Raw genomic sequence first — 23,528 nt, 5'->3', positions numbered from 1 at the left:
TGAACCCATGAAAGATCAGACAACAAGAATAAAATCAACAGCTCTAGTCGGATTTGCATTCATCTCAAAAATATTCCAGACATTTTCCTTTCTCCTTTCTACTAATTAGAAGTAACTTAAGGCAAGTAAACAACGCTGCAAGAGTATCAAACTGTCCTACACTATTCTAATTCAATTGCTAATATGTTTTATGTGATAATCAAGTCTAATGTGAAAGATTGCATTTGTGTCAGGTGGTGGTGGTGGGATTTGACAATTTAGTTCTTTTAGGATTACAAATGTCTTTTTTCTATGAATGATCGAAAGAACTACTTTAATTTAAGTAATGAATATTAATTAAATTTTGAGACGAAAGAATTCATTTTTTTTTCAAATATCAAAATATCCAATATTGTTAGTTTGATCGAGATCTATCCTAATTCCACCCTGTATTCGAGTTGGGAAATTTAAGAATTCATGGTGTAATATGAATAAATATTTTATAAAAATGATAATATGATTATAATTGATAAAAACTAAAATTAACTTGTAATGAAATGAATGTTTTGAGAGTAGAAAAATATTTGCAATCTATCAACAAACATATCAGAAAATATTTTCATTGACAAACCAAACACCTGAAAATTATGAAAAAAGGAATTCGGAAAATATTTTCACTTAATAACCAAACACTGGAAAATTATGGGGAAGGAAGTGATTTTCTAAGAAAATGATTTCGATGGAAAATATTTTCCTAGGGAAAATATTTTCAGTCCAACCAAACGGACCCTAAGATTAGCATGTTTTAATACCACTCAAAGTTCTATATTTTGACGAAACAATTCATGCATGATGCTTCGGAGTATGGCTGCATACGATTCGAACTGCTCGTGAGTAGTTCGACTCAAAACTCGACTTGAATTTGATGAACACCAAACTCGAGTCGAGTTCAAGCTGATCGAATCGAGTTCGAATTCAAACTTGAGTTAAAAAAATACTCAACTTATTAATTCACGAACCGACTCGATTTTATATATATTATTTTAGAAATGAAATTACATATATATATATATATATCTAATATTTTATTATTTATTAAGAAAAATTATTATTTTATTCTTTTTTAAAAAAATAAAATAGTTATTTTTTATTTTGTCAAGTTCAAATTCGAGCTCAAGCTCGACTCCAAGCTTTACATTGAGACCTCGTCGAATTTGAGTTTGATATAGTTAAATCGAGACTCAATTCGATTAGGTCAAAATTTTGACTTGATTCGATTCGTTTGCAACTCTACTTCGGAGCATGTATTCTAAGACTGGACAATAATGTTAGCTTAATGTACCAAAATGAATCCCGTCAATATGGTAAATGAAGAGAAGAAAGGGCTTGTGTTTAGCCTTATTAAAGAAAACAAGACAGTCACTCATCCACTATAGGATCGGTGAAGACACAGAGGTCGCTGCGAGGGAAGGTTGGGTTGTGCGATGCGAGAGGAAGGTTGGATTGGATGGTACAATGAGAGTAATTGTAAATAGTATATTCTGAGTTTCAACATCTCTTACTTACCAAAGAAATAAATAAACAAAGGTACAGAGGTAGCTGGATTTCCAATCGCATTTGCATGTAAATATGATGATTCTCTCATCTATTATTAGCCTGAGATTTAACAATCCTTATTGGCACGCAACTCTTTCTGCTTTGGTCAAGAACGGTAAAAGAAGTAACGCGGGTTGCAAGTAGACAGTTCTACGAAGGATTGACAAGACCATGTAGATTATGGGTCCTTGCATTGAATTTTGTCCAATTCAATCCGGTTGGTATAATTTTTACAACTTTTGGTGCATATATAATTTATTTTAGTATAATCATGATTTTTACATCAATTTAATTATACGAGTTCAACAACTTTAAATTTACACCAAACATTTTGAAAATTACATAAACAAAAGATCAGCTTGAGTGGCATCAGATCCCCAGTGTATATCATACATGTACACTCTGTTTATGCAGTAGAAAGTTCTATTCTTCATCCTACCAAATATTTACTGTAAAAACAAGAGGGAGAAGGAAATTGGCTGGCCGATACTTTTAAGAGATGAAATGATTCCACCAACGTCCTTTGATATATTAATGATGGATGTAAATTTTCTTTCTGCCAAGAAAACGATATGGATTTGGCTTTGGTTACCGTCTGTAATGTATACTGAAAGATTAAACAGCTCATTTTCATAAATGAAAATGACTTCACAGCCTACTACATACAAATGAGCTGGCATTTGATGCCACTATAGCTCAAGACAGGTATAGTGTTGATGCTTCACTATTTGAAGCTAGACCTCCAATCCTCTGTATCCTCCAAAAATCCTCTGCAGCTTTTGTAAGAACAAACCTCAGTCCAGCTGACAAGAAATTGGCCACCACTACTATCTAAAACTAAAGTATAGCAATCTCTTGACTATCAAGTACTCTTTTCGGCTCAATTCTCACCCTCGAGAACTGAAAAGGACATATCTGTATGGCTTCATCTTCATTCTTTTTGTGGCTACTTTTATTTGCTGTTGCATTAGCCGCAGTAGAGTCAATCCCTGTTTTTGTACCTGGGGCATACAAATCTTCTCTTCTGAAGAAACAAGTCAAGAGTGCAAAACCAGAGATACCATACGAAGCCCACTATTTCCCTCAGGTTCTTGACCACTTCACTTTCCGACCCAGGAGCTACAAAATCTTCTACCAGAAGTATCTTATGAACAGCCAGTACTGGCACGAAGGAGCGCCCATCTTTGTTTATACGGGAAATGAAGGAGATATTGAATGGTTTGCAGCAAATACTGGTTTCATGCTGGATATTGCTCCAAAGTTTCGAGCTCTCCTCGTCTTTATTGAAGTATAATCTGCCTGCTAAATTCTCAAATTTTTTACGTTAATGATCCTGAAAGCTCTCTTTTTCTTCCGCTTTAAATTTACTCAAATTTGTGATGCATGATAAACAATCAAGAAGGAACCTCTATAGATAATACTGCATTTTCATGAATTTTGTTCTTCCAAATTTAGTTAAGTCATTATATCCTAATCTGTGTAACAGTATCTGCTTTACTGTTCTCTATTTGGATTGCCTTCATAGAGAAGAGGCTTAAGAAAAAAAATTCTGATAAGGAAATGCTTATTGAAGGATGTGAACAATGGGATTTGTTTGTTACCATTTTCAGCATAGGTTTTATGGGGAATCTTTGCCCTTTCACAAGAAAGATCTCAACTCTGCAAAGACATTAGGGTACTTGAGTTCACAGCAAGCACTGGCCGATTATGCAGTTCTGATAAGGAGTTTGAAGAGGAATCTGTCTTCAGAGGCATCTCCTGTTGTGGTCTTTGGCGGATCCTATGGAGGAAGTAAGTTCAAGATTTTCCTTCCTATTCCCTTTGAATATACATTATTGATGCTGTGTAACTGAATGAGACAGGCATGAGAATGGATCATTTTTGTCTACGCCTGCACGTGAATCAATTGTTTGGACTTGAAAATATCAGTATTGCCACTTGCCAGTTGACTGGACCTTTTGCCAGCAGTCTTTGTGGCAATAATTTAGTGACCATTGGGCATTCTTTACGCAGAAATTTCGTGGCAATTATTGAAATTCTTGAGGATTGTGACCCGTAGAAACTGGATTTTTCCCTCAGTTTTCTGTCTGCAGTAGCAGATTTCTAAATCTCTGGTATTCCACATTGCCAGAAAAAGAAAAAGAAGGGGGCTGATAGTATCAGACTAATGAATAACTACTCCTAATAATAGATGATTATCAAGTTATTTTCAAAATTTTAACGTGATTCTTAACACTTGATTACAGTGCTGGCTGCTTGGTTTAGACTTAAATACCCACACGTTGCTATTGGAGCTTTGGCATCTTCAGCCCCTATATTGCAGTTTGATGACATAACTCCTTGGTCTAGCTTCTATGATGCTGTTTCCCAGGATTTCAAGGTCTGTGGTTCATAGTAGAAATCAGACCTCAACCTGATTAGGAAAAGCTAAAATTTTCTCTCCTTTTCATCCATAATCTTCCAGCATATATGCAACTTTTAATCATCTGATCATAAGCATACAGGAGGCTAGCTTAAACTGCTATGAGGTTATAAAAGGTGCTTGGACAGAATTGGATGCTTTTGGTAAAAGAAAAGACGGACTGGAAAAGCTCAGCAAGATGTTCAGAGCTTGCAAGTAAGTTGTAAGAAATTAGGAAGGGATCACAGTTTGGATTGGATCATAATCATGACCTATAGGCAATAGTTAGTGAAATTGTCTGATATTTTCAGTCTTGATCATGGGGTTATGTAACATAAATTTTACTTATTGTTTTTAAAAACAATAAGCATTGCATTGATGTTTTAATTTGGACGCCAAATATAGGGACTTCTTCTTGGTTTCCTCCTCTCTTCTTTTCTCAACTTCCCCTGCTCCTCCTCCATTTTCCTCGCCAAAGTTCTCCACTGCTCTTCCCCCCCTCCATATCTAGCCAGCAAGTAATTTCTCCCCAAACAAGGTTACAGGCAGCCATTGAAAAAGCTCTCTTAATCCTATGGAGGAGCATTGATGACAATCATGCAAGGAAGTCCAATAGTAATCATGGTAGCCTAGCCAAAATTCCCAAAGAATTGCTTAAAACACACGACCATAAAGTACACTATTCCCTTAAATTGCCCCTTGATCATGACTCTAATATTTTTGCAGCCAACTTTGCTAATCTAGTTCAATTTTCTGATTAAACCTCAGGAAGTTGAGTTCAGTAGATTATGCTCGGAACTGGTTATGGTCAGCTTTTACGTACACAGCAATGGTGAATTATCCGATGGAAGCCAATTTCATGAAGCACTTGCCTGCCTATCCTGTGGAGGAGGTGCAGTTTACATAGAAAACGCGCTAATTGAAATTTGATCGTAAAGGGTTTTTCCAGTTTCTAACAATACGTATCTTGGTTTGGTTGTTGAAGATGTGCAAGATTATTGATGGACATTCCCCTAGAGCAACAAAGCTTAGCAGGGCTGTTGCAGCAGCAAGTTTGTATTACAACTACTCCAAGACAGAAAAATGCTTCAAGTTGGAAGACGAGGATAATGATCATGGCCTGCAAGGCTGGAATTGGCAGGTAACAAGCTCGACTCATCGCACAGAAGAAGTAATATTAGTCCTCATGCATGCCAGACCAAATTTGTCAGCTTTAGTTAGCATGGTTTTCTATTGTTCTGTTTCAAAGAAGCTAAACTCGCCAGACAAAAGCTGTGCATGTGAAGGTTGGACCAGCTGTTACATGTTTTGGGTTGGAAAATGCTTAATGGAGTACTAACACAGGACTTTAAAAACTGGTTTTGCAAAGACATGCATTACAATCTTAAAATTGCAACTGTGCAGCAACAGTGTAAAAATTGAATCAGTGAATTACACACTTCTGGATTCTGCTAAGTGAATGCTAGTTATTGATTTGAACTGACAAAAATTATCTTCAGGCATGTACAGAAATGGTTATGCCAATGACATGCTCCAATGGAAGCATGTTTCCCCCATCTCCCTACAGCTACAAGGAGTTTGCTGATGATTGCAGCAGACAATTTGGAGTATGGCCTCGGGAACATTGGATCACTACTGAATTCGGTGGCATGGTGAGTCATCACTAGATAATAACTTTGTCCCATTACTTAAGCAAGTGAATGATTGATGTTCTGTTAAAAAATTCTTGCTGCCGGTAAGAACTAAGAAATCTTCAAGTTTTTTTTTTTTTTTACCATGGTGAGTCATCACTAGATAATAACTTTGTCCCATTACTTAAGCAAGTGAATGATTGATGTTCTGTTAAAAAATTCTTGCTGCCGGTAAGAACTAAGAAATCTTCAAGTTTTTTTTTTTTTTTACAAAAAAAAAAAATTCGAGCATTTTCTCACTCATCATGTTCTTGGTACAGAGGATTAACCTGGTGCTGAAAAGATTTGGCAGTAATATCATATTTTCCAATGGGATGCAAGATCCATGGAGCAGAGGCGGGTTAGTATCACTTGGTTTACTGCCCAGTATCTGGAAATTTTATGAATTCTACATCCTGAGAATAATCAAATAGACAAAGCACCTTACTGTTTTTTTTGTTCCTGGTAAAATGATATTTTAAACTCTCAAATGTGTAAGACAAACTGTTCGACGACTCCTTTGCCATCTTGTTGTTAATATTAGTACCTGAGGACATCTGCTGAATGCAATTTGATTGCGATTACTTTTTCAGCGTGCTGAAGAACATATCATCCAGCATTGTGGCATTAGTAACTGAGAAAGGTAAATCAAGAACCTGTTACTTAAAGGGTTCTAACTTCTAGCCATGACTGATCGCTTGACTGTTGCCATTGTATCTTGAAATCAGGAGCACACCATGTTGATTTTAGGTCTGCAACAAACAAAGATCCAGAGTGGCTCATCGACCAAAGGAGGCAAGAAGTGGAGATTATCCAAAAGTGGTTACAGGAGTATTATGCAGACAGCAAGCAAGACTAGATATAGAGTTCTGGGGATAAAGCAACATATTGTCATGTCTAAATTTTGGTTATTGGAAAGATGCACTTCATCCTAAAGATGTTTGGCTCAAAAGAAATACTCCAAAGGAGTGATTTGTTCGGCAGAAGGACCATACAACGTTAATTGGATGTTCTTGAATGAGAATGAGGCACCAGAATGAATTGAACCTTTTTTTTTTGGAATGAATTGAACTTGTTTTTATAATTGTGAGGGTAGTAACTCCTATCCAGTATCATTAATTGCTGGTGATTTGCCAATAGTAGAGAACAATTCATGCCCAAATAAAGGTGATTTAAACGTGCCTCAAATCTGAGCTGTAAATTTTGAAAAGAAAGTTTTAGTTTAAATGTTTATGAGAATAGTTGAGGTCGAACTAATTTAGCATGGCCATATCTAGGTCACAAACTAGACTCCACAATGGCAATTGTAGAAGCCCCTTATTTTCTCGAATCTCACTGTCAATATTTGAATTTCGTTGCCGATGTTGAAAATTGTATTGGTGAGTAATTTGTAAGCACTGCTATAAGCGACCTATGATCTTGGTACACGCTTGATTCGTGGTGATAATCGAATCCAAAATTATTCAAACCTCTTTTGTTTCAAAAAAAAAAAAAAAGAAAAGCACAAAGAGACACAGCCTACTTGCTAGTAGTTAATGATCTTAGCTTTAAAAAGAAATTAAGAATGTCTTTAGTTGTTTGGGAATGTATCAATTGTCATCCTAGGAAAAATCAACCTTTTTAATCCCCTTCCTTTTGACCTTTTCAAGTTTTGGATCCTTGTGAGAGTAGTACGGTAAACTATTCTTGTAACCATGACACGACCTACCAATTAATGAGAGTAATAGTGCTACACATGCACTGGTAGGCCTTAAAATCAAGATCTCATGCATTCTTGCAATCCTTCCCTTTTTCTGCCCCTACCAGTACCACCCCATGTAAGAAGAGAAATTTGCATTTACCACCTAATATCTTTATTTACTCTCATGGTACAAGGCAAGAACAATTGTTAGGGGTAACCATTTTTCCAAATTTAGGATTGCACACATTTCTATTCTAAAGTTAATTTAACCATGTTATTGTATTTTAAGGGAAAAGTTATGCTGCTAGCCTAAAATTTGGTAAATAAATGTCTTTCACTTGTTTTGAATTGAGGTATGAGGCTAATCCACTTCACTCCCTCCTTCTGTCACCTAGACTGCTAAGTGGGAATTCTTGACTTCTAAGTTCATTAGGGCCGACGAGACAGAAGGGATCATGCGAAGTTCCAACGAATCATGACACATAAAGGGAAAAACCCCAATTCTACATTTAGCTGGTCTTATTTTGGTCCCCTTGCTATTAATCAAGCTAATCTTGCAGCTTATCAAACGAAAAGAAAGGATGTCACTCAAGCTAATATGGTAGCTAATTATTTTAGGGGGGAGGGGGGATCCAATGCAGTTACCAATTTTGACAATGCCGGTCCGTAATACCATCTCATGTATGCATTAATTTAACAAATGCAGATATTAAAACACTACCATGTAAAAACATGATAAAATTTGGTACTCATTAAAAAACTGTCGAGGTTTAATTTTTTGCATTTACAGTAAAATCTAGAGGTAGAGGGTGAATAGTAGTGTACCTTTTTAGTCTAAAAGTAGGTTTCTCTGCATCTAATTTCTATTGATTCAGTTAGACACTAAAACTCTCTTATAATATAAATTAAAATAAAAATATTGTAGATATTGTCGGTTGACAAAAAAAAAATCAACTTACACACATCTTCACCATGGATGCACCGAGCAATTGGTCTGCAATTGTATAGTCCATTCAACAAAACAGTTAGCCACATCTAACATACGAGTCTCTCGTGTTTGTATCCCTTTATCGTTTGTATTTCTCTATTCCTTCAAAATGTGTGAGCGAATCAATTTACAGAATTGATAGGTGAGGGGACCGAAACTGCAATTTGCACCATAAGTAAAAGCAATCATCATAACTGGAGAAAACCACCTTTGACTGAAGTTAATGGAAAGTACACTAGCGTAACCAACTACTGCTCACAGCTACCAGAAAGGCAGCAGCCCCACTTCCCATTTCCACCTCAAAACCTCAAATCAAAACAAAGCAGTAGATCCAATATTCATAATCCTTCCCACTCAAATTAGTTACTACTGCTCCTTTGCTATTGGCAATTAGGAAGATGTCAAGGCGATCTGGGAACCGTGTAAGGTGCTGTTTGGTTGTATTTGCAGTGGTTTCAGCTCTCTGTGTATCTGGGCCTGCAATTTACTGGAAATTCAAGAAAAGTCTCAGCTTGAAAGCTACATCGTTTAATTCTTGCAGTCCTTGTGTTTGTGATTGCGCCCCTCCTCTTTCCCTTCTCAAGATTGCTCCTGGTATGCTATTTATTGGTCAAAGTTTCAAGCTTTGGAATAATTTTTCCTTTTTGTTCGTCACGCCTGTGTGATTTCATGACCAAATTTGATATTTTGTGGATTTGAGCTAGCATTTGTCACATTTTTTTTAATATCTGAAGAACTGTGGAATGGGATACCTTAGATCGCTTCTGATTTTCTTTTTGTCTTTATTCGGGATAGTCTTGAGTTTATTCGAATTGAATGGAAATCTTGCATGTTTATCTGGGCTGAAAATTAGAGGGCTTTAAAATTTGTTCTAGATTTCTTAATGCCCGCAATATTTTTTGTGGGTTGAGATCGATATTTGCAAGAACAGTTTACCCTCGTTGAGCGTTCATAATGTAATGTCGGTGCAGTTCATGCCCATTCCAACCCCAACCCCAACCCCCCCCCCCCACCACCCCACATGTTCTTGGTACAGAGGATTAACCTGGTGCTGAAAAGATTTGGCAGTAATATCATATTTTCCAATGGGATGCAAGATCCATGGAGCAGAGGCGGGTTAGTATCACTTGGTTGAGAACGAAGCTCCGATTGAGAGTACCAGAGCTCCGGTTGAGGCGGGTTTCATATAACCTGAACCTAATTTTCAATATGAATCAAACCACCTATCTAACCTGATTACAAATTTTGGAGGTGTAATTGGTAGATCACTTGGTTAACTCAAAGTGATATTCATGTAAAATTTAATGAACCTAAAAAAAAAAAAGAAAAAATTATAACATATAAAAGAAAAATTATCACTTGGTTACACTGATGGTTTTATGTACCTACCATATCATTTCAATTTAAATTTAAACACCAAATTTTGTATTTATGATACACATCTAGACTCGCAAGCGAATATATTAATGGTGCATGAAAAGATTTATCCAAAAAAAATCCTATTATTCCAAGACAAATAATGGTCTTTATGTTATAATTTTTATATTTTTGGTTTGATAAATGTCATGTGAATATGATGAAATTGATCGAGTGACCTATCAATTCTATCTCCGAAATTTATTACTGGGTTATTGGATGGTTTGATTCAGATTGAAAATTAGGTTCAGGGATGTAATAGGTTTAATTTTTAAATGCCAGGAGCGAAATTGCTTCATTTTAAAAGTAAGGGACGAAAAGAATATTTTTGTAAAATGTGAGGGATGAAACATGTCATTTTCCCTTGAATTAATGATCAAAAAAGAATCAATTCTCATTTTACATTAAATGGAGTAGGTTATATCTAATAACAATCTATATTAAATTAGGTAATTTATACTAATAACAACCTATATTGAATAAGGATATTTTAGAGAAATTAAAAGATAATTATATCTTTCAATTAGAAAGTGGATTATAATTTAGAACAAACGAAAAAAGAAAACAGAACTATCAAAATGGGACGGAGGTATTTTAGCTTTCTGAGTTTGGATGGTTGATTAGGAAATATCCTTGTTGATTTTAATGTGTGGCTAGTACGAACAGTAACAGATCCGAGATCTAACTGTGATTTGTTAATGAAGCATCGTGCAAAACTTGTCTTCTTGTTCTTTCGTGATTTCTTGTCAAGCCCTTCTCTTTGTTTGCCTGGTTTTTTTATTTGTATTGCAGAGAAACTCCAGAGTCGAAACTGTTGTTTTATTCACAATCTTTCTACTTCATGCTTTTATCTTTTTTCTTGCAGGTTGAGTGCAAAGATGGTTGGTGCAAGTGATCTCTCTTGCCTCTGTCTATCTTTAATTTATCCTTATTTGAGGTGTTTTGAAGGTGAAAAATGCTATTATTTTCATTGTACAATTCTTAGGCAACTTTTGTGAATTTTCCAAATTACTTAGATTTTCAAATTTTTAGTAAATTTCTTGTGCAAACTAATGACGCAAAAATTATTAATAGGTCTTTCAACCTTGTTAACACTTTGCAATTCCTAATTAAAAAATCACATTGGCCAAGTGTTCAAAAGTTAAGAGATTAACTAGTTTTGTTATGTCAACAAAATGGTTCACAAGAGAAGGGCAAAACACTGAAATGAAATTATATTCTCTATCTACAATTGAGTGTTATGCAAGTGAAGGCAAGTGATTTTTAAAGTTTAAAGGTGCTAAGTGAAATTATCACAAACTCAAGGGAAGTTTCTGAATTTATTCCTGAAAAAAATTACGTCGGGGTAAGGTTAACCTTGCATTTGCGGAGACCAATAAGTACTAAGTTTAGTGAGATCTCAAGTTGCCTGAAGGATGGACTATCATTGGCAATCGGCAAATAATGCAGTATGGCAGGGCAGTTGGCTGACATGTTCAGAGCATTGCTGCGAAGTAAATTGAAACGAAGGGAAAACCTTATACGCAGGCAAGAAAGTCATTATCCGTATGAACAATATAATCCAAAAAAGAAAAAGCAAAAAAGAGTTAATCCATTTTATTTTTTCTCCAGAAAAGATATTAACCTAAGAGATTATTGTCAAGTCATCATATATATATATATATATATGCATATTTTGGGGAAGATTTCTCTTGCAATACTTGTCTATCTAAGGAAGAGTCACGCATTCTTATATGTCCTGCTTCGCCATAGTAAAAAAAGTGATTGTTCATATCAACAATAGAATCTGAAAAAAATGAAAAAGAGTTAATTCTTTTTATATTTTTCTCCAAAAAAATATTAACCTAACATATTATTATCAAAGCCATGTCCTTGTGTGCGTGTGTATATATTTTTTTGGGAAGATGTTTTTTTTTTATGTTTCTCTTACAACACTTACCTATCTAAAGGAAGAGCCACGTGTTCTTATTTGTCCAGCTTCGGCCATAGCCAAGAAAGGGATTATCCATACATTAATATAATCCAAAAAACAAAAAAAAAAAGTTAGTTCTTTTTTCCTTTTATTATCCAACCATGTCCTTGCCTTGTATATATAGATATATATATATATATGTTGCATTTTTCTGTTCCTCTTTACCACACTTGCCAATCTAAGAAAGAGCCACGTGTTCTTGTTTGTCTTCGACCAGAGCCAAAAAGCAAGCAGAAGAAGACGGAAGGGGAAATGGGGCAACCGTTCCTGAAGGTTCACGGCTACGGTGTGGCCTCAAAAATTTGTACGGCTCAGATTACAGCATGTAACTCGATTTTCACGCCATGTGTGGGACCCACAAAAAAGTGTTGTAAAATTACATCGTGTGCAAAAAGTTACATCGTGTGCAATGAAAGTTACGCGCAGTAAAAAATGAATACAACCGGCACAAACGGTTGCACCCTTGTCCGACGGAAGGGGCTTTAACTTTTAAGAACATTGGCTTGCATTGGAAATAAAATGGCAGTTGCTTAGACGTTGGAACCAGAGCATGACCATTAGTACATTTTTAGTTGTTGGGAGAAATAGGCTTTAGCTTTTTTCCAAGGCTGCACTTGCACCAAATCATTTCAGACTTTTATTAAATTTAACACGCAGAAATTTAATCCCTCTTTCACTAAGTACTCCTGGAAGACAGCAACAAATCACCCAAGTTTTAAAATGTCAGCGACCGTAAAATTCTTCACGGTGACTTAGATAGCAAGTCAATAATGTTGCTACACGAGCCTAGTACGGAGTATATTACAATCCCCAGTACGTAACGTAATTGTACAACATTAGCAACGATAGGTACAATACATATATAGTACATTGTTGTTTGGACTCCTATAGAGCAGGATATTAAAACCGAACAACCCATACCGTCAGCAAACTAATCGAAGTGAAGTCAGCTCCATGAATTTCTGTCTATCTAATGTGATAATTGACCGCACCAGTAAAGTTCCTTACGGGCATTTTCTTTGAACATAAGAAGCTCCATGTTCCTCGAACCTGTTAATCAAGAGACAAAAGACTTAATATGGGGAGAAAAAAGGAGAAAAGTTTGAGTATTGAGAGGTAGAGTGGATGCAAAAGCTTACTCAGATTTTGAAAACCACATTTGCTGAAAGGAACCAAGTGACGCCAATATACTCCCACCTATCCAAACACTGAATGCGACAAGTTAGTCAACGCTTGGTATGCTAACATGAATGCAAAGAAATATCCTCTTCAATCATAAAGCAGAAGCAATTTGGTCCAAACATGCAACTTCGGAGGAAGCACTGAGGCAAGGAATGCAGGAATGAAACAAAAGCATATCTGCCAGTTACCACCATGATTTACCCTCTCCATATGGCGAATTCCTAAGTGACACGTAACATCAATGCTGTAACCTAATGGCTTTTCTATTGAGCCACCTCCCAAAGAGATGCCGATTTATGTAAGAATTCACAATGTTCAACCAGAAAATTTGGTGCTTGAAGAAATGAAAATAACATGGGAAGGAAAGGACAACAGCAATCTACATCCACCCATCAACACAAGCAGAAGATAGAACACATTGATTTCCTTTTTTCATTTTTTTTAATTTTTTTCCCATCAAGCAAGTTAGTCTACCTGAATCTCCTTTCCGTTGCATTTCCACTTGCCAAAACTTTCACTCTAGCTGCTTGAGGAGATTCCTGCAAACGGTAGACCCAGACATAAGAAAAATCTCAAGCATTAACTAAAACCACTGGACAAACTTGAATTTTCACGTTGCAATAAGCTGTGTATTCTCTCAACATTAAGCATTTGATATCAGAAATAACCAAATAGCCGCATGTCTGATCTTTCTTCCTTCCCTTTCTTTCATCTTTTCCTTCATCACACAACTTTGGGCTTCTGAGTTTCCTTTTTATTTTCCCTCTCCTCTTTTAGGGAGAGTACCAGAACAAGGACTTCTTTTTCTTTTAAATACAGAAATCTGACTGAAAAAAACCTACCTCTAGCAAATCTTTCTCCAGACGTTCCTTTAACTGTTGCATGGATGCAGTGCCACCAGCAAGCTGTGTAAGGTTGAAATCAAATCAGATACTATATGATCCACTCTTCTAAGTACAAGATATGTTTCCTAAAGACAACACAAAAGGAAACTATGCAAATACGATGATCTGGGGGACAGAACAGAAACTTGAGTGGAAGGCATCATCTTTAAGAGTCATTGAGCTAAACAAGCTTAAAAAGAAGTTAGCAAAAGCTAAATATAACAGCAGGAATCCTTGATGTGCATCTGCACTGGAAAAAGGACAAAAAATAATATCCTGCTACTATAGGAATATCATCAGAGTGAAAAAGTAGAAATTAAGTGAGATGTCTGAGTTTGTGGAGAGGGGCAAATTTATTGGGACACAGCCAATTTATGCATAAATACTATGAAGAGAATATATGGGAAGCTGGAAATCCAAGGAAAAAGGGGAACAGCTGCAACATGAAGCACTACATACAAGGTTTACCTCACTAAAATTGCAGAGATTTTAGCTAATCAACAGGGGAAAAAATAATTTACTGTCGACAGAAAAAAAAAAGTCTAGATAACAGCCTTATACATTTTGGTGTAATTAAGGTACTTATTCACATTGAAGGGTTGAAAATTTACCAGTATACTGCTGAAGAGTTCTCTCCTAATATCCACATCACACTTATTTATGCTCTCCAAGACCTGAAGAATTTTAGAAGGATATATTGTAAAAGTAAAAAGAGAATAATGGTAGCTAGATCCCCAGCTCATGGATAAAAGTGCAAAATGACAGGAATTACCATTTGTGGCAGGCCACGAACAGAAGAAGCAGTCTCGGCAAAATTCTCCATACCAGGAATAGTCTGACAGATTAGATCATGTCAGTAAATGGAATTTCAAATCAAACCAAAAGCAATCAAGAGAATTCAAAATGCATCATATGTCAAAAAAACTCATCAGCATCATTTGTCAAAATCCATCATTTGTTTCTCTAGTTATTTGATAATTTGAACCAAGACAGTAGATTAGTTAATCTAAACTCATCAGTATAAAGGTCTCTAAAAGTAGCCCATGCAATGAGGCATATGTTTAGGCAATTCCGGCCAGTGCTAAACAAGTCTAATATAGCAGCAAACCTCATCGCCTCTTGTCTTTATAAGCAAGATTTATTGGACAATGAATGTCCCAACAAATGATGAGAAAGACCTCCTAAAGGCCAGAGCAGGAAACTGCCACAAGCCCTTACTTAATTCTTTGCTAGATGTGCATTTTCAGACCATCTTCATTTTCCAATGGCAATTAATAAAGTCCTAAAAGCCTAGCCAAGAAAAGGATATCCATGTTGAGCCAAACAATTTGAGCTATGATTCTCCAACCGTGCATGGTTTACGAGATCTGCATACTTAAGAATATTCTAATGACGCTTAAATTTCAAAGCAGAGAAGAAAGGTAAAAGTTTAACCTGCATACGTTACGACAAGCTCCACATGTTCTGAGAACATGAAAATAACTAAATCCAATTGGAAGAACTTTTAAGGCTGAAAAATATAAAATTACAAATCTAACTATAAGCTTCAACTCTTAGGGCGGAGAATTGGTCAAACAAATTTATAATTTTTAACATGCATATCATTCAAGGATTAGATTATCTTAGTAAGCTCGTGCTGTGCAATATATATAAGTTCAGGATACTCTACTAATTTTATGTGATGTAGATACTTAAACTATTTGTCAAGTCAGTGAAAGACAAACATGATGAAAATCATAGGGGAGAAGGGAGAGTCGAGAGGTGAAGCATAATGCAAAGAAAAATACATTTTTTTCTTTCAATCTGGGATACATGTACGCTATACTTCCCCCTTGAGCAAAAGCACAAAAATCTCTTAATACTAAGCTCAAAATAATAGCACGTAAAAAAAAAAATACTCCAAAAGGCTTGCAGATTATGTAAACCTGAAGAGTCAAATTTGCACTCATGATTATAAATGGAAAAGCGGCATAGGAAAAAGTTTCAAAACCACCTGAGCCAAGGATGGGTTGAAAAGAATATCAGGTGCCTTGAATCTGTCGGCTCCAATTTCTATTGTCCTGGATTAATAAACAATGAACTTAGATGAAAAGGAAGTGCCAGTAAGAAAATAGAAGTACAGAGAAAGCTATGAGATGCGGTAAGACCTAGATTATCAATGGCCTTGTTATATATCACCCCAGGTAAATCATGAAAAAGTTAATGGAACAAGAACAACTCATTAAGATGTGTCACTTACAGATTCTAAAAATGTCTGTATCCTGTAAAAAACTTTCAAGATAGAAACAAGGCTTTAATTACAAAACTTACTGTCCATCAGGAAGCTCATAAGATGTCATTGGTATGTTCGAGTATGAACTATCTGAAAAGAATAAAAGACCAAGATTATTTGTAAGTGTTTTTGTTATTGCACTACAATTAACATGATGAAACCACTATAAATAGGAGCACATCTTACATGATCAACTAATTATAATGCATTAGCAAGATTCCTGAACAAAGATAGGAAGGAAGTCGGCAGTGGGTCTGCCGGATTAAATAATAAAGCAAAAGATTATGGCATGTGCTAAAGAGAAGCATTAGGCTTTTTGTTGGATCATGACGACTTGTAATACAGGAATGTTTAAGTTTGCTCTATCCCTGCCAAATTTTCACAAGTGATATTATTGGTAGCTGCCCTTGTTCATGTAGACTTTCTAAGTGCTCAGACTTGGCTCTTACTGTGTCCAGGCTCTCCCCTGAAAAATAGTATGTACACTTTCTATACTCTTCTATCCTAGGTTATATATATTCCCAATAATGAGTCAATAAATGCAAGATCAAATGAAGTTCAAACAATGCACCAAAGCAGTACTAACCATCATATGGAGTATCAGGAGCTCGACATACACATTCTTTGATATCACTAGCAATTACTCTCTGTTAAAAGAAAGTCACAATTAGTAGCAGAAGAAAAAAGGGTACAAGTACAGAATAAATGTAGATTTTGGTCAGTCAGTAACCTGGCAATAGAGTTTGTAACTCTCAGTTGTATTTGGAAAATCAAGATCTACTGTCTGTATGACTCAATGAACAATCCATACAATGTAATAAGAACCACAAGCATAGTAATCAGTAAAATCAGTACAATATTAAGCCTTCAGAGAAAAGAAAGTAGAAAGTAATTACATTAGCTTCAGTTTACAACCTTGTTTAGTATTTACTTTAACAGCATTGCCTATGAAATACATGAGCTTGTAAAATAGTAAATATCTGTAATCACTTGATTCCACACTGGAAATGTCAAAAATATAACCAGTAAGCTTTTCCATTGTTTAAGCTTTTAAGAAGACTTGCTATTTAACATCATAAGCGTAGGTTAAAGGTACAGCCACCGCATGCTTGCACTTCATACACCTGTTAAAACTAAAATAAAGGCCACATTTGTGGAGCTTTTTAAAGATAAAAATAAAGCAGATCGTTCACTGGAGACCAGATTAGCATTTTGCAAGGCTGTACAATGAAATAAAGACACTATAAGACAACATTTAGTATGGCTTGAGGTGGAGTTCATTGTGATGATCACTTCAAAGAAAGGGGAAGAGAGAGCACGTAAAGCAACATTATTGTTAATTTTAGGTACAGACTATCAACTTATTTAGTTACCTACTGCAGAAGGTGGAAGGGGCTTGAAGAGATGGTTAGAAAGAGAAATTTCCAAACAATTTCTCCAGGACCAGAATAATGACTACAATTGTGGTAGTGATATACAAAAAAGAATGAATTCTTAAAATAGGGAGGTAAAATATTAAAAAACATTCATAATATAACAGGAAAAATCACCTGAAATTCTCCAGGCCGAATGTCCTTTCTTTTGAATGCGTAGCGAGGTTTTATCTGAAATGAAAATAGGAGAACCAAGAGATTGTACAAGGAAAGAATAGTCAGATAATCATGATCAGATATTTAAGAGCGTAAAGTATTATTCATTCAGTGAAAGAACTCACAGTAATGCCTTTGCTTTCCAAACTTTTCATCAAGCAATCAGTAAGGAATTCTCCGCCAATAGGAGATGTTGCCACGGCCTATGCAAAAAAATAGAAACTTAGAAAATATCTCTAAAAGACGAAGAAAACTATAAACTGGGCTATCTTCACAAGAATTGGGAAGGTGTAAATTAGAAAGGAATACTCCATCCAAATAAATGCTCATATTAATTGTTTGCAATAGTCTAATGAATTTAGATATCCAGATGTGTACTTCATTCAGTACAACCATTGAACATCCACTAGAAACAAATTGAAAGCAGACAAGCCTTGAGCAAACAGTGTAGGGAAGGCTTTACAGGTTTATTCAAACAGCAGAAACATATTAATGTGTACGTCTTATGCCCACTAGCATGCAAGATATGCCCCTATTGCTACGTGAATCACAAAATTTCAATTCTTCAGACTTTGCCTACAAACAACCCCCCAAAAATGAACTTCAATTCTCCACTTTTTACTGACCAGTAGTTCTTTGACTACAATATATCTCATCTCAGAGCTCCACCTGTATTAATGCTATTTCACCTTTGGAACTCAGAAATCAAACCATGTACTGCAATAATGCTTCAAGCATCAAAAAAACTAAATTTGTTGCAATACCAGCGGGATCCTTCACATTTGCAATGGTCACTATGTGCATATCAATCAACAGTACAACTAGACAACGACCAAGTAAATTTCCAAATTGTGGTAGTTTTGAAGAAGATTTCTCAAATAGTGAGAGTTCTGAAGCAACGCATTCACTGAATGCGTCTTTTGAACAATGCATTCAATAAATGTATTCTTCCAGGGAAAAAATGCATAAACAAATAAAAGAGTGTATTATGCGAATGCATCTTTTAAGGAAACAACACATTCACTAAGTATGTTTTTCACCCTTTGGGAAGAGGTTTGAAAAACACCACCTTTTGGGAATTAATTTTAAAACATCACACCTTTTGGGAATTTTCTAGACAACAACTGGACAACAGAATATGAAACTCAGGACAAAAAGGTATTAGTCAATTAAAAATCCAAGTTATTCCACAAGAAGTAGCTCAAAAAAAAGCTACAAAAGACATGGATTAACACATTAACAAAATTAAAAGAGTATCACTGGAGTTGGATATACAATGATCTCACTACCAAAAACCTCCAACATAGTAAGGTCAAAGTCAGTGCTAGTATCCATCTGCAGTTTCTACATAGATCAACAGCAGTACCTTTTGAAGTACATATCCATCATGTACGGGAGCAACTGTAGTTGATCCTCCGCCACTGAATCAATTAGCACAACCAATAAGTGCCCATTTTAATCAAGGTCAAATAAGCATAAAATTTAATTGATCGACAAGAAAAAATAAGACAAAAAGCAACTTCATTATGGTAGAAAACAAAATATGATCCAGCACAGTAGTAAAGAGAAAAGAAACCACAAGATCGAGGGATTGTTCTTTTGTTTTCCGCAAAACACTCTAAGGACTACAAACGCATGAAAAAATTAAAGTAAGAAATTATTCCTCAGGAGTTTTACAGAGCTAGGATTGAATTGCATGCTGAAATTACCATGGGACTGTTTTTCTGGTATTTGTGCTTCCCCGGCAAACATTTGACAGAGAAAGTGAAGGTTCACATCTTATTCTTTTCAAGCAAACTCTGCATGACGCTTCTCAAAATGATCCTAAATACTAGACAAGAATGATTTATAGATCAAGACGTTGTGCTTGTCGAAGACAATTTCTAACAAAACCACCTGAGATACCACTACTTGTCACACCAATATCTGATGTCTGCATCTTTTTACGAACTCCAGGAGCCATAGAAAAGGACGAGAATAAGGTGAAAGAAGTATGCATGCCAAAATATAGAAGCAACGTCTTGGAAATGGGTAAACAAATTTAACTTGGAACATAGTAGGATAGTGCGGTTATAACACAAACTAGAATTTAAAATACTGCATTGAACGGACAGTAATAGTAGTTGGCATGCATAAGAAAACTCTTACCTATCAACAACTAAAGAGGTTGCACGTCCAGATGCAAAGGACGTAAGAACCTGGCATTTGAAAATTGCAGTGAATAACTAGCAAAACACAGACAAAATGATTTTTTAAAAGCATATGAAGGGAAACCAGGCATTTGAAAATAGCAGCCAATAATTAGCAAAACATAGACAAATTTATTTCTTGGAAGTATATGAAGGGAAACACTGGCTGTAGCATACTTCATCACAGATTGACATAAATAGCTACAAGCACTAGTTGAAAACTGAATAGAGGAACTCACTGCATTTTTAGCCAAGAACAATGCCGGAACCTGGTACTTTTCAAACATAATCTCTGCTGACCTATCAGATGCCTAGTCAGTTTCTTTAGTGCCGGAGATTAGACATAACTTTTCCAAAAGCTAACTCATAGAAGTAACACAGGGACACCAAATAATCTAAAATCACTTTTAAAAAAAAAACACAAAACATAGTATTGCATACAAGAACATGGAAAAAGGAGAGCATTCTTGTTTAGAAGAGCATTCTACATAGGTGCTACAAACCCAAGAAGAAGAGCATTCTTGTTTAGACAGCCACATGGAATACCACCACCTCCTTTCTTATGTCTTTCAAAATTATGGGAAATGGAAGAAAAGTACTTACATCTCAAATAACTGAAATCTCAAAAGAAGAGAGACAAAAATAACCGGAGCTTACCTTGCAAAGACAGACTTATCCACCCATAACCCCCAAAATTATATGAGAAAATTTTAACTTATAAATCAAGCATCACCCCTATATTAGAAAATTAGTAACACTAATCTTTTGGAGCAAGAAGCAAAAGGACCTTCCAGGTCATATGTATGAGAGATGTCATGCAAGTAATAAAACATATAGGCATATAAAGGACTAAAGAAGGATCCATAAAGGGATTCTGAATTTCTGATTATCATCTCACTTTTCTCTCTGTTGTTGAGAATTAGCACATGGCTCAGCAAGCAGCATGGGATGCTCCTTAGGATCAATCAAGAGGCATTCCCTACAAATGACGAAGCAAGTAATAGTATGAATTATGAATTATAATATTCATTGAATGGTAGAGATGGCTGTACCATTCAAAAACAATGCGGAGATGCACAATTAAGGGAAAAAAGGAAAAACACATTTTTCCACAAACAGTGCATGACAATGGAAAGGATGGGATGTATTTATCCATAGCTGAAGACAATACACCAGCACATAAAAGCTCCCCTTTTCTCCTGTCTTCTAGTAAATCTAAAAGAATTCTAGAATCGGAAAACAATTATTGCACAATTATTGCACTAAAGTGGTATCAGTCTGACACTCTGACGATGAGAAGAAGTACAAGATTAGTTACATATGTTATCTATGACCTGCAAGATGAGAACCAAACTATTAAAGATTTGAACAGAGCTGGATGCGTTGAAATTATTTAAGTTGAATTGGCTATTACTCCCTGCCAACATGATATTCATGAATTTTCCCTATTGCTAAGGTCTGATCCATTTAGTAAGCAAACCATTGTTGCATCCCTTGTAACTACTAAGCAGGTGATGCAGCACAGAGATTCCATATGCTTAGTATACAATTTGAACCAAAATGAATATGCAAATTTGATTACTTGAAGGCATGATCCCATATGCTTTCAACAATTTCCCAATCAGCAACTATCCCATCCTTAATTGGAGATAGGACCTGAGAAAATAGAATATCACAAGCTCAATAAGAAAAGAGGTTGAATGTGCAAGCCAAAACCTATCTAAAAGATGTTCTTCTGACTGACCTCCATGTGATCCCGGCGGAATCCCAAGGCTTGGGATCCTACGTATAACTTTCGCTTAGCCTTGGATTTAGAATCTGGAACAGATCCAGAATTCTTGTCTGGATTATCCGGCTCATCAACTTCCATTTGATCAATTGATCCAACAACCTTAAACAATACAAATCTTATGTCAGCTGTTTACTGTGCATCCATTAGACGCCACATTCACCAGTATGTTTTAGAAGCATCAGTTATCCTGTATTTAATCTACATCAAGCTTCACATTCACGATAAAGAGAAGTCTTCATTAAGATTCTAGAACCAATGTAACAACCTGATAAATGATCAAATAGTTGATGCATCATTTTACCAAAACAAGACCCTTATCCTTCAAAGACCCCTCGTGTAGCAATATGGTGAATATCAGAAAAGTGAAGTCCATAATTCTGCCATATGGGCGGCATTTAAAGCTTCAATCTTTAGCATAGATCCCCTTGCAATCTATAGCAAGTTGGCACTTCAATTTTCCTTCCATGCATAAAATCCATTTTATTCGACTGCCTTGTCAAAAAAAATTCTCCTTAAAGAGGCAAAAGAAAGTAAATTGAAGAAAAATTAGCACTATCCACAATGGCAAAAGTAAAACAACACAACAACTTAATCCCCCTGTATATGTTCACAATCAACTTCTTAGGTTGGTCTGTCCTATAGTTAGTTCTTTTTTCTTAAACTGTAGGTTCAGTTCCTTGTAACCATGATTCCACGTTCCAACCTTTAAAATCTCCCAGTGTAAGAAGTTCACATCCAACAAACGAGGACCAAAAGAAAAAGAAGAACGACGACTATCAAAATCAAACTTTAATAATTAAATTGAGAAGAAACTCGAATGAGATTAACATAAATCAGGTGCAAAAGAAGGTAAAACAAAAAATTCAAACTTGGTGAAAAATTCAGCTCCAGAACAGTAAAATTCTAGCCACATTGCAAAATCATGATAATAAATGCAGTAAATTCGCGAATATATTGAGCTGAAATAGACTACTAGCAATGGCTTACCGAAGGAAAGACGGCTTTGGGAGCATCTTCGCCAGCATAACCAGCTTTGCAAGTGTGTGAGCCTAAGTCCACCACTATAGCTGATACCTCATCTATTTTTTTTATACATAGCACAGAAAAACGCACATAAATTAAACAAATTTAAACTGGTACATAGTGAAGTCAGTGCTAGCGCGTGCCTGAGCCTGTAAGTGTGTGTTCTACGTGAGAGAGAAAGATAGAACGATACTACCTCCGCCGTACATGGTTGCAGGGCTAAATTGGGCGGAGTTCCGATTTGATTGGGGAGTTTGGTCTTTGCTTTCGGAGCTTCGTCAATGTTTTAAAACCCGGACCGTCAATTGAACCGGTGAAGTGAAAGGGTCGAGGTTCAACCGGTCGGACTGGTTCAACCCCGATTCAATAAATAAATATATATATATACATGTATGTATATATAGAAGACACACGCACCTATGCACAGAATAAGATATAAATGCTAAACCACAATTAACATAAGAGCAATATCCAACAATTAACACACACACAGTTAACATAGTTATCAAACTTACATGTCCAATTGTCTAAACTATTCGTATTTGGGAACTGAAACTGTCACCAAAAGATCTAAAGGGGTTAATGGAGACAATGAAACAACCGTTTAGCTAGAGTGAAGTTAATTCCCTAAGCCTTGTACATTTCTTGAGGGTGTTAAGTATCTTCACGATAACTGGGTTTTGCACAGAGATTTAAAGACATCAAATATACTTTTAAATAATTGTGGTGAGTTGAAGATCTGTGACTTTGGATTAGCACGTCAATATGGAAGCCCTTTGAAACCATATACTAACTTGGTGGTTACTTTGTGGTACAGGTGAGCGTAGTTTTATGCACTATTGTATTTTTTAGTTGAGATAATTAAAATCTTTTATCTGGCTCAGCGAAGCAGCC

The 23,528-nt window shown here is 35.8% G+C and overlaps 2 protein-coding genes and 1 long non-coding RNA gene across 3 annotated transcripts; 2 read left to right on the top strand and 1 right to left on the bottom strand.

Moving 5' to 3' along the window:
- The first annotated feature begins 2,283 nt into the window (after nt 1-2,283).
- LOC113773238 (lysosomal Pro-X carboxypeptidase) lies at nt 2,284-6,730 on the top strand. The gene is made up of 10 exons (XM_027317838.1): nt 2,284-2,863; nt 3,186-3,366; nt 3,822-3,955; nt 4,080-4,192; nt 4,745-4,868; nt 4,962-5,117; nt 5,476-5,628; nt 5,928-6,007; nt 6,240-6,289; nt 6,375-6,730. Exons 1-10 carry the CDS (start codon nt 2,495-2,497, stop codon nt 6,503-6,505), a joined length of 1,491 nt encoding a protein of 496 aa, XP_027173639.1. The 5' UTR covers nt 2,284-2,494; the 3' UTR covers nt 6,506-6,730.
- A 1,623-nt stretch (nt 6,731-8,353) lies between these two features.
- Nucleotides 8,354-10,767, top strand: LOC113773241. The gene is made up of 2 exons (XR_003468782.1): nt 8,354-8,909; nt 10,597-10,767. It is a non-coding gene; the product is annotated as an uncharacterized LOC113773241 (long non-coding RNA).
- A 1,649-nt stretch (nt 10,768-12,416) lies between these two features.
- LOC113773239 (actin-related protein 4-like) lies at nt 12,417-22,897 on the bottom strand. Its single transcript, XM_027317839.1, has 20 exons — nt 22,831-22,897; nt 22,599-22,690; nt 21,564-21,710; nt 21,402-21,475; nt 20,718-20,798; nt 20,059-20,119; nt 19,779-19,828; nt 18,997-19,051; nt 17,756-17,833; nt 17,592-17,645; nt 16,772-16,825; nt 16,628-16,688; nt 16,080-16,131; nt 15,763-15,829; nt 14,542-14,604; nt 14,381-14,443; nt 13,728-13,790; nt 13,360-13,424; nt 12,843-12,911; nt 12,417-12,753 (listed from the first exon to the last, which is right to left on the bottom strand). The coding sequence occupies exons 1-20, from the start codon at nt 22,841-22,843 to the stop codon at nt 12,708-12,710; spliced, it is 1,308 nt and encodes a 435-aa protein (XP_027173640.1). The 5' UTR covers nt 22,844-22,897; the 3' UTR covers nt 12,417-12,707.
- Between the last annotated feature and the right edge of the window lie 631 nt (nt 22,898-23,528).

This window comes from Coffea eugenioides, chromosome 6 (assembly GCF_003713205.1).
Source record: "Coffea eugenioides isolate CCC68of chromosome 6, Ceug_1.0, whole genome shotgun sequence".
Lineage (NCBI taxonomy): Eukaryota > Viridiplantae > Streptophyta > Magnoliopsida > Gentianales > Rubiaceae > Coffea > Coffea eugenioides.
This window is presented reverse-complemented; position numbering and strand designations above follow the sequence as displayed.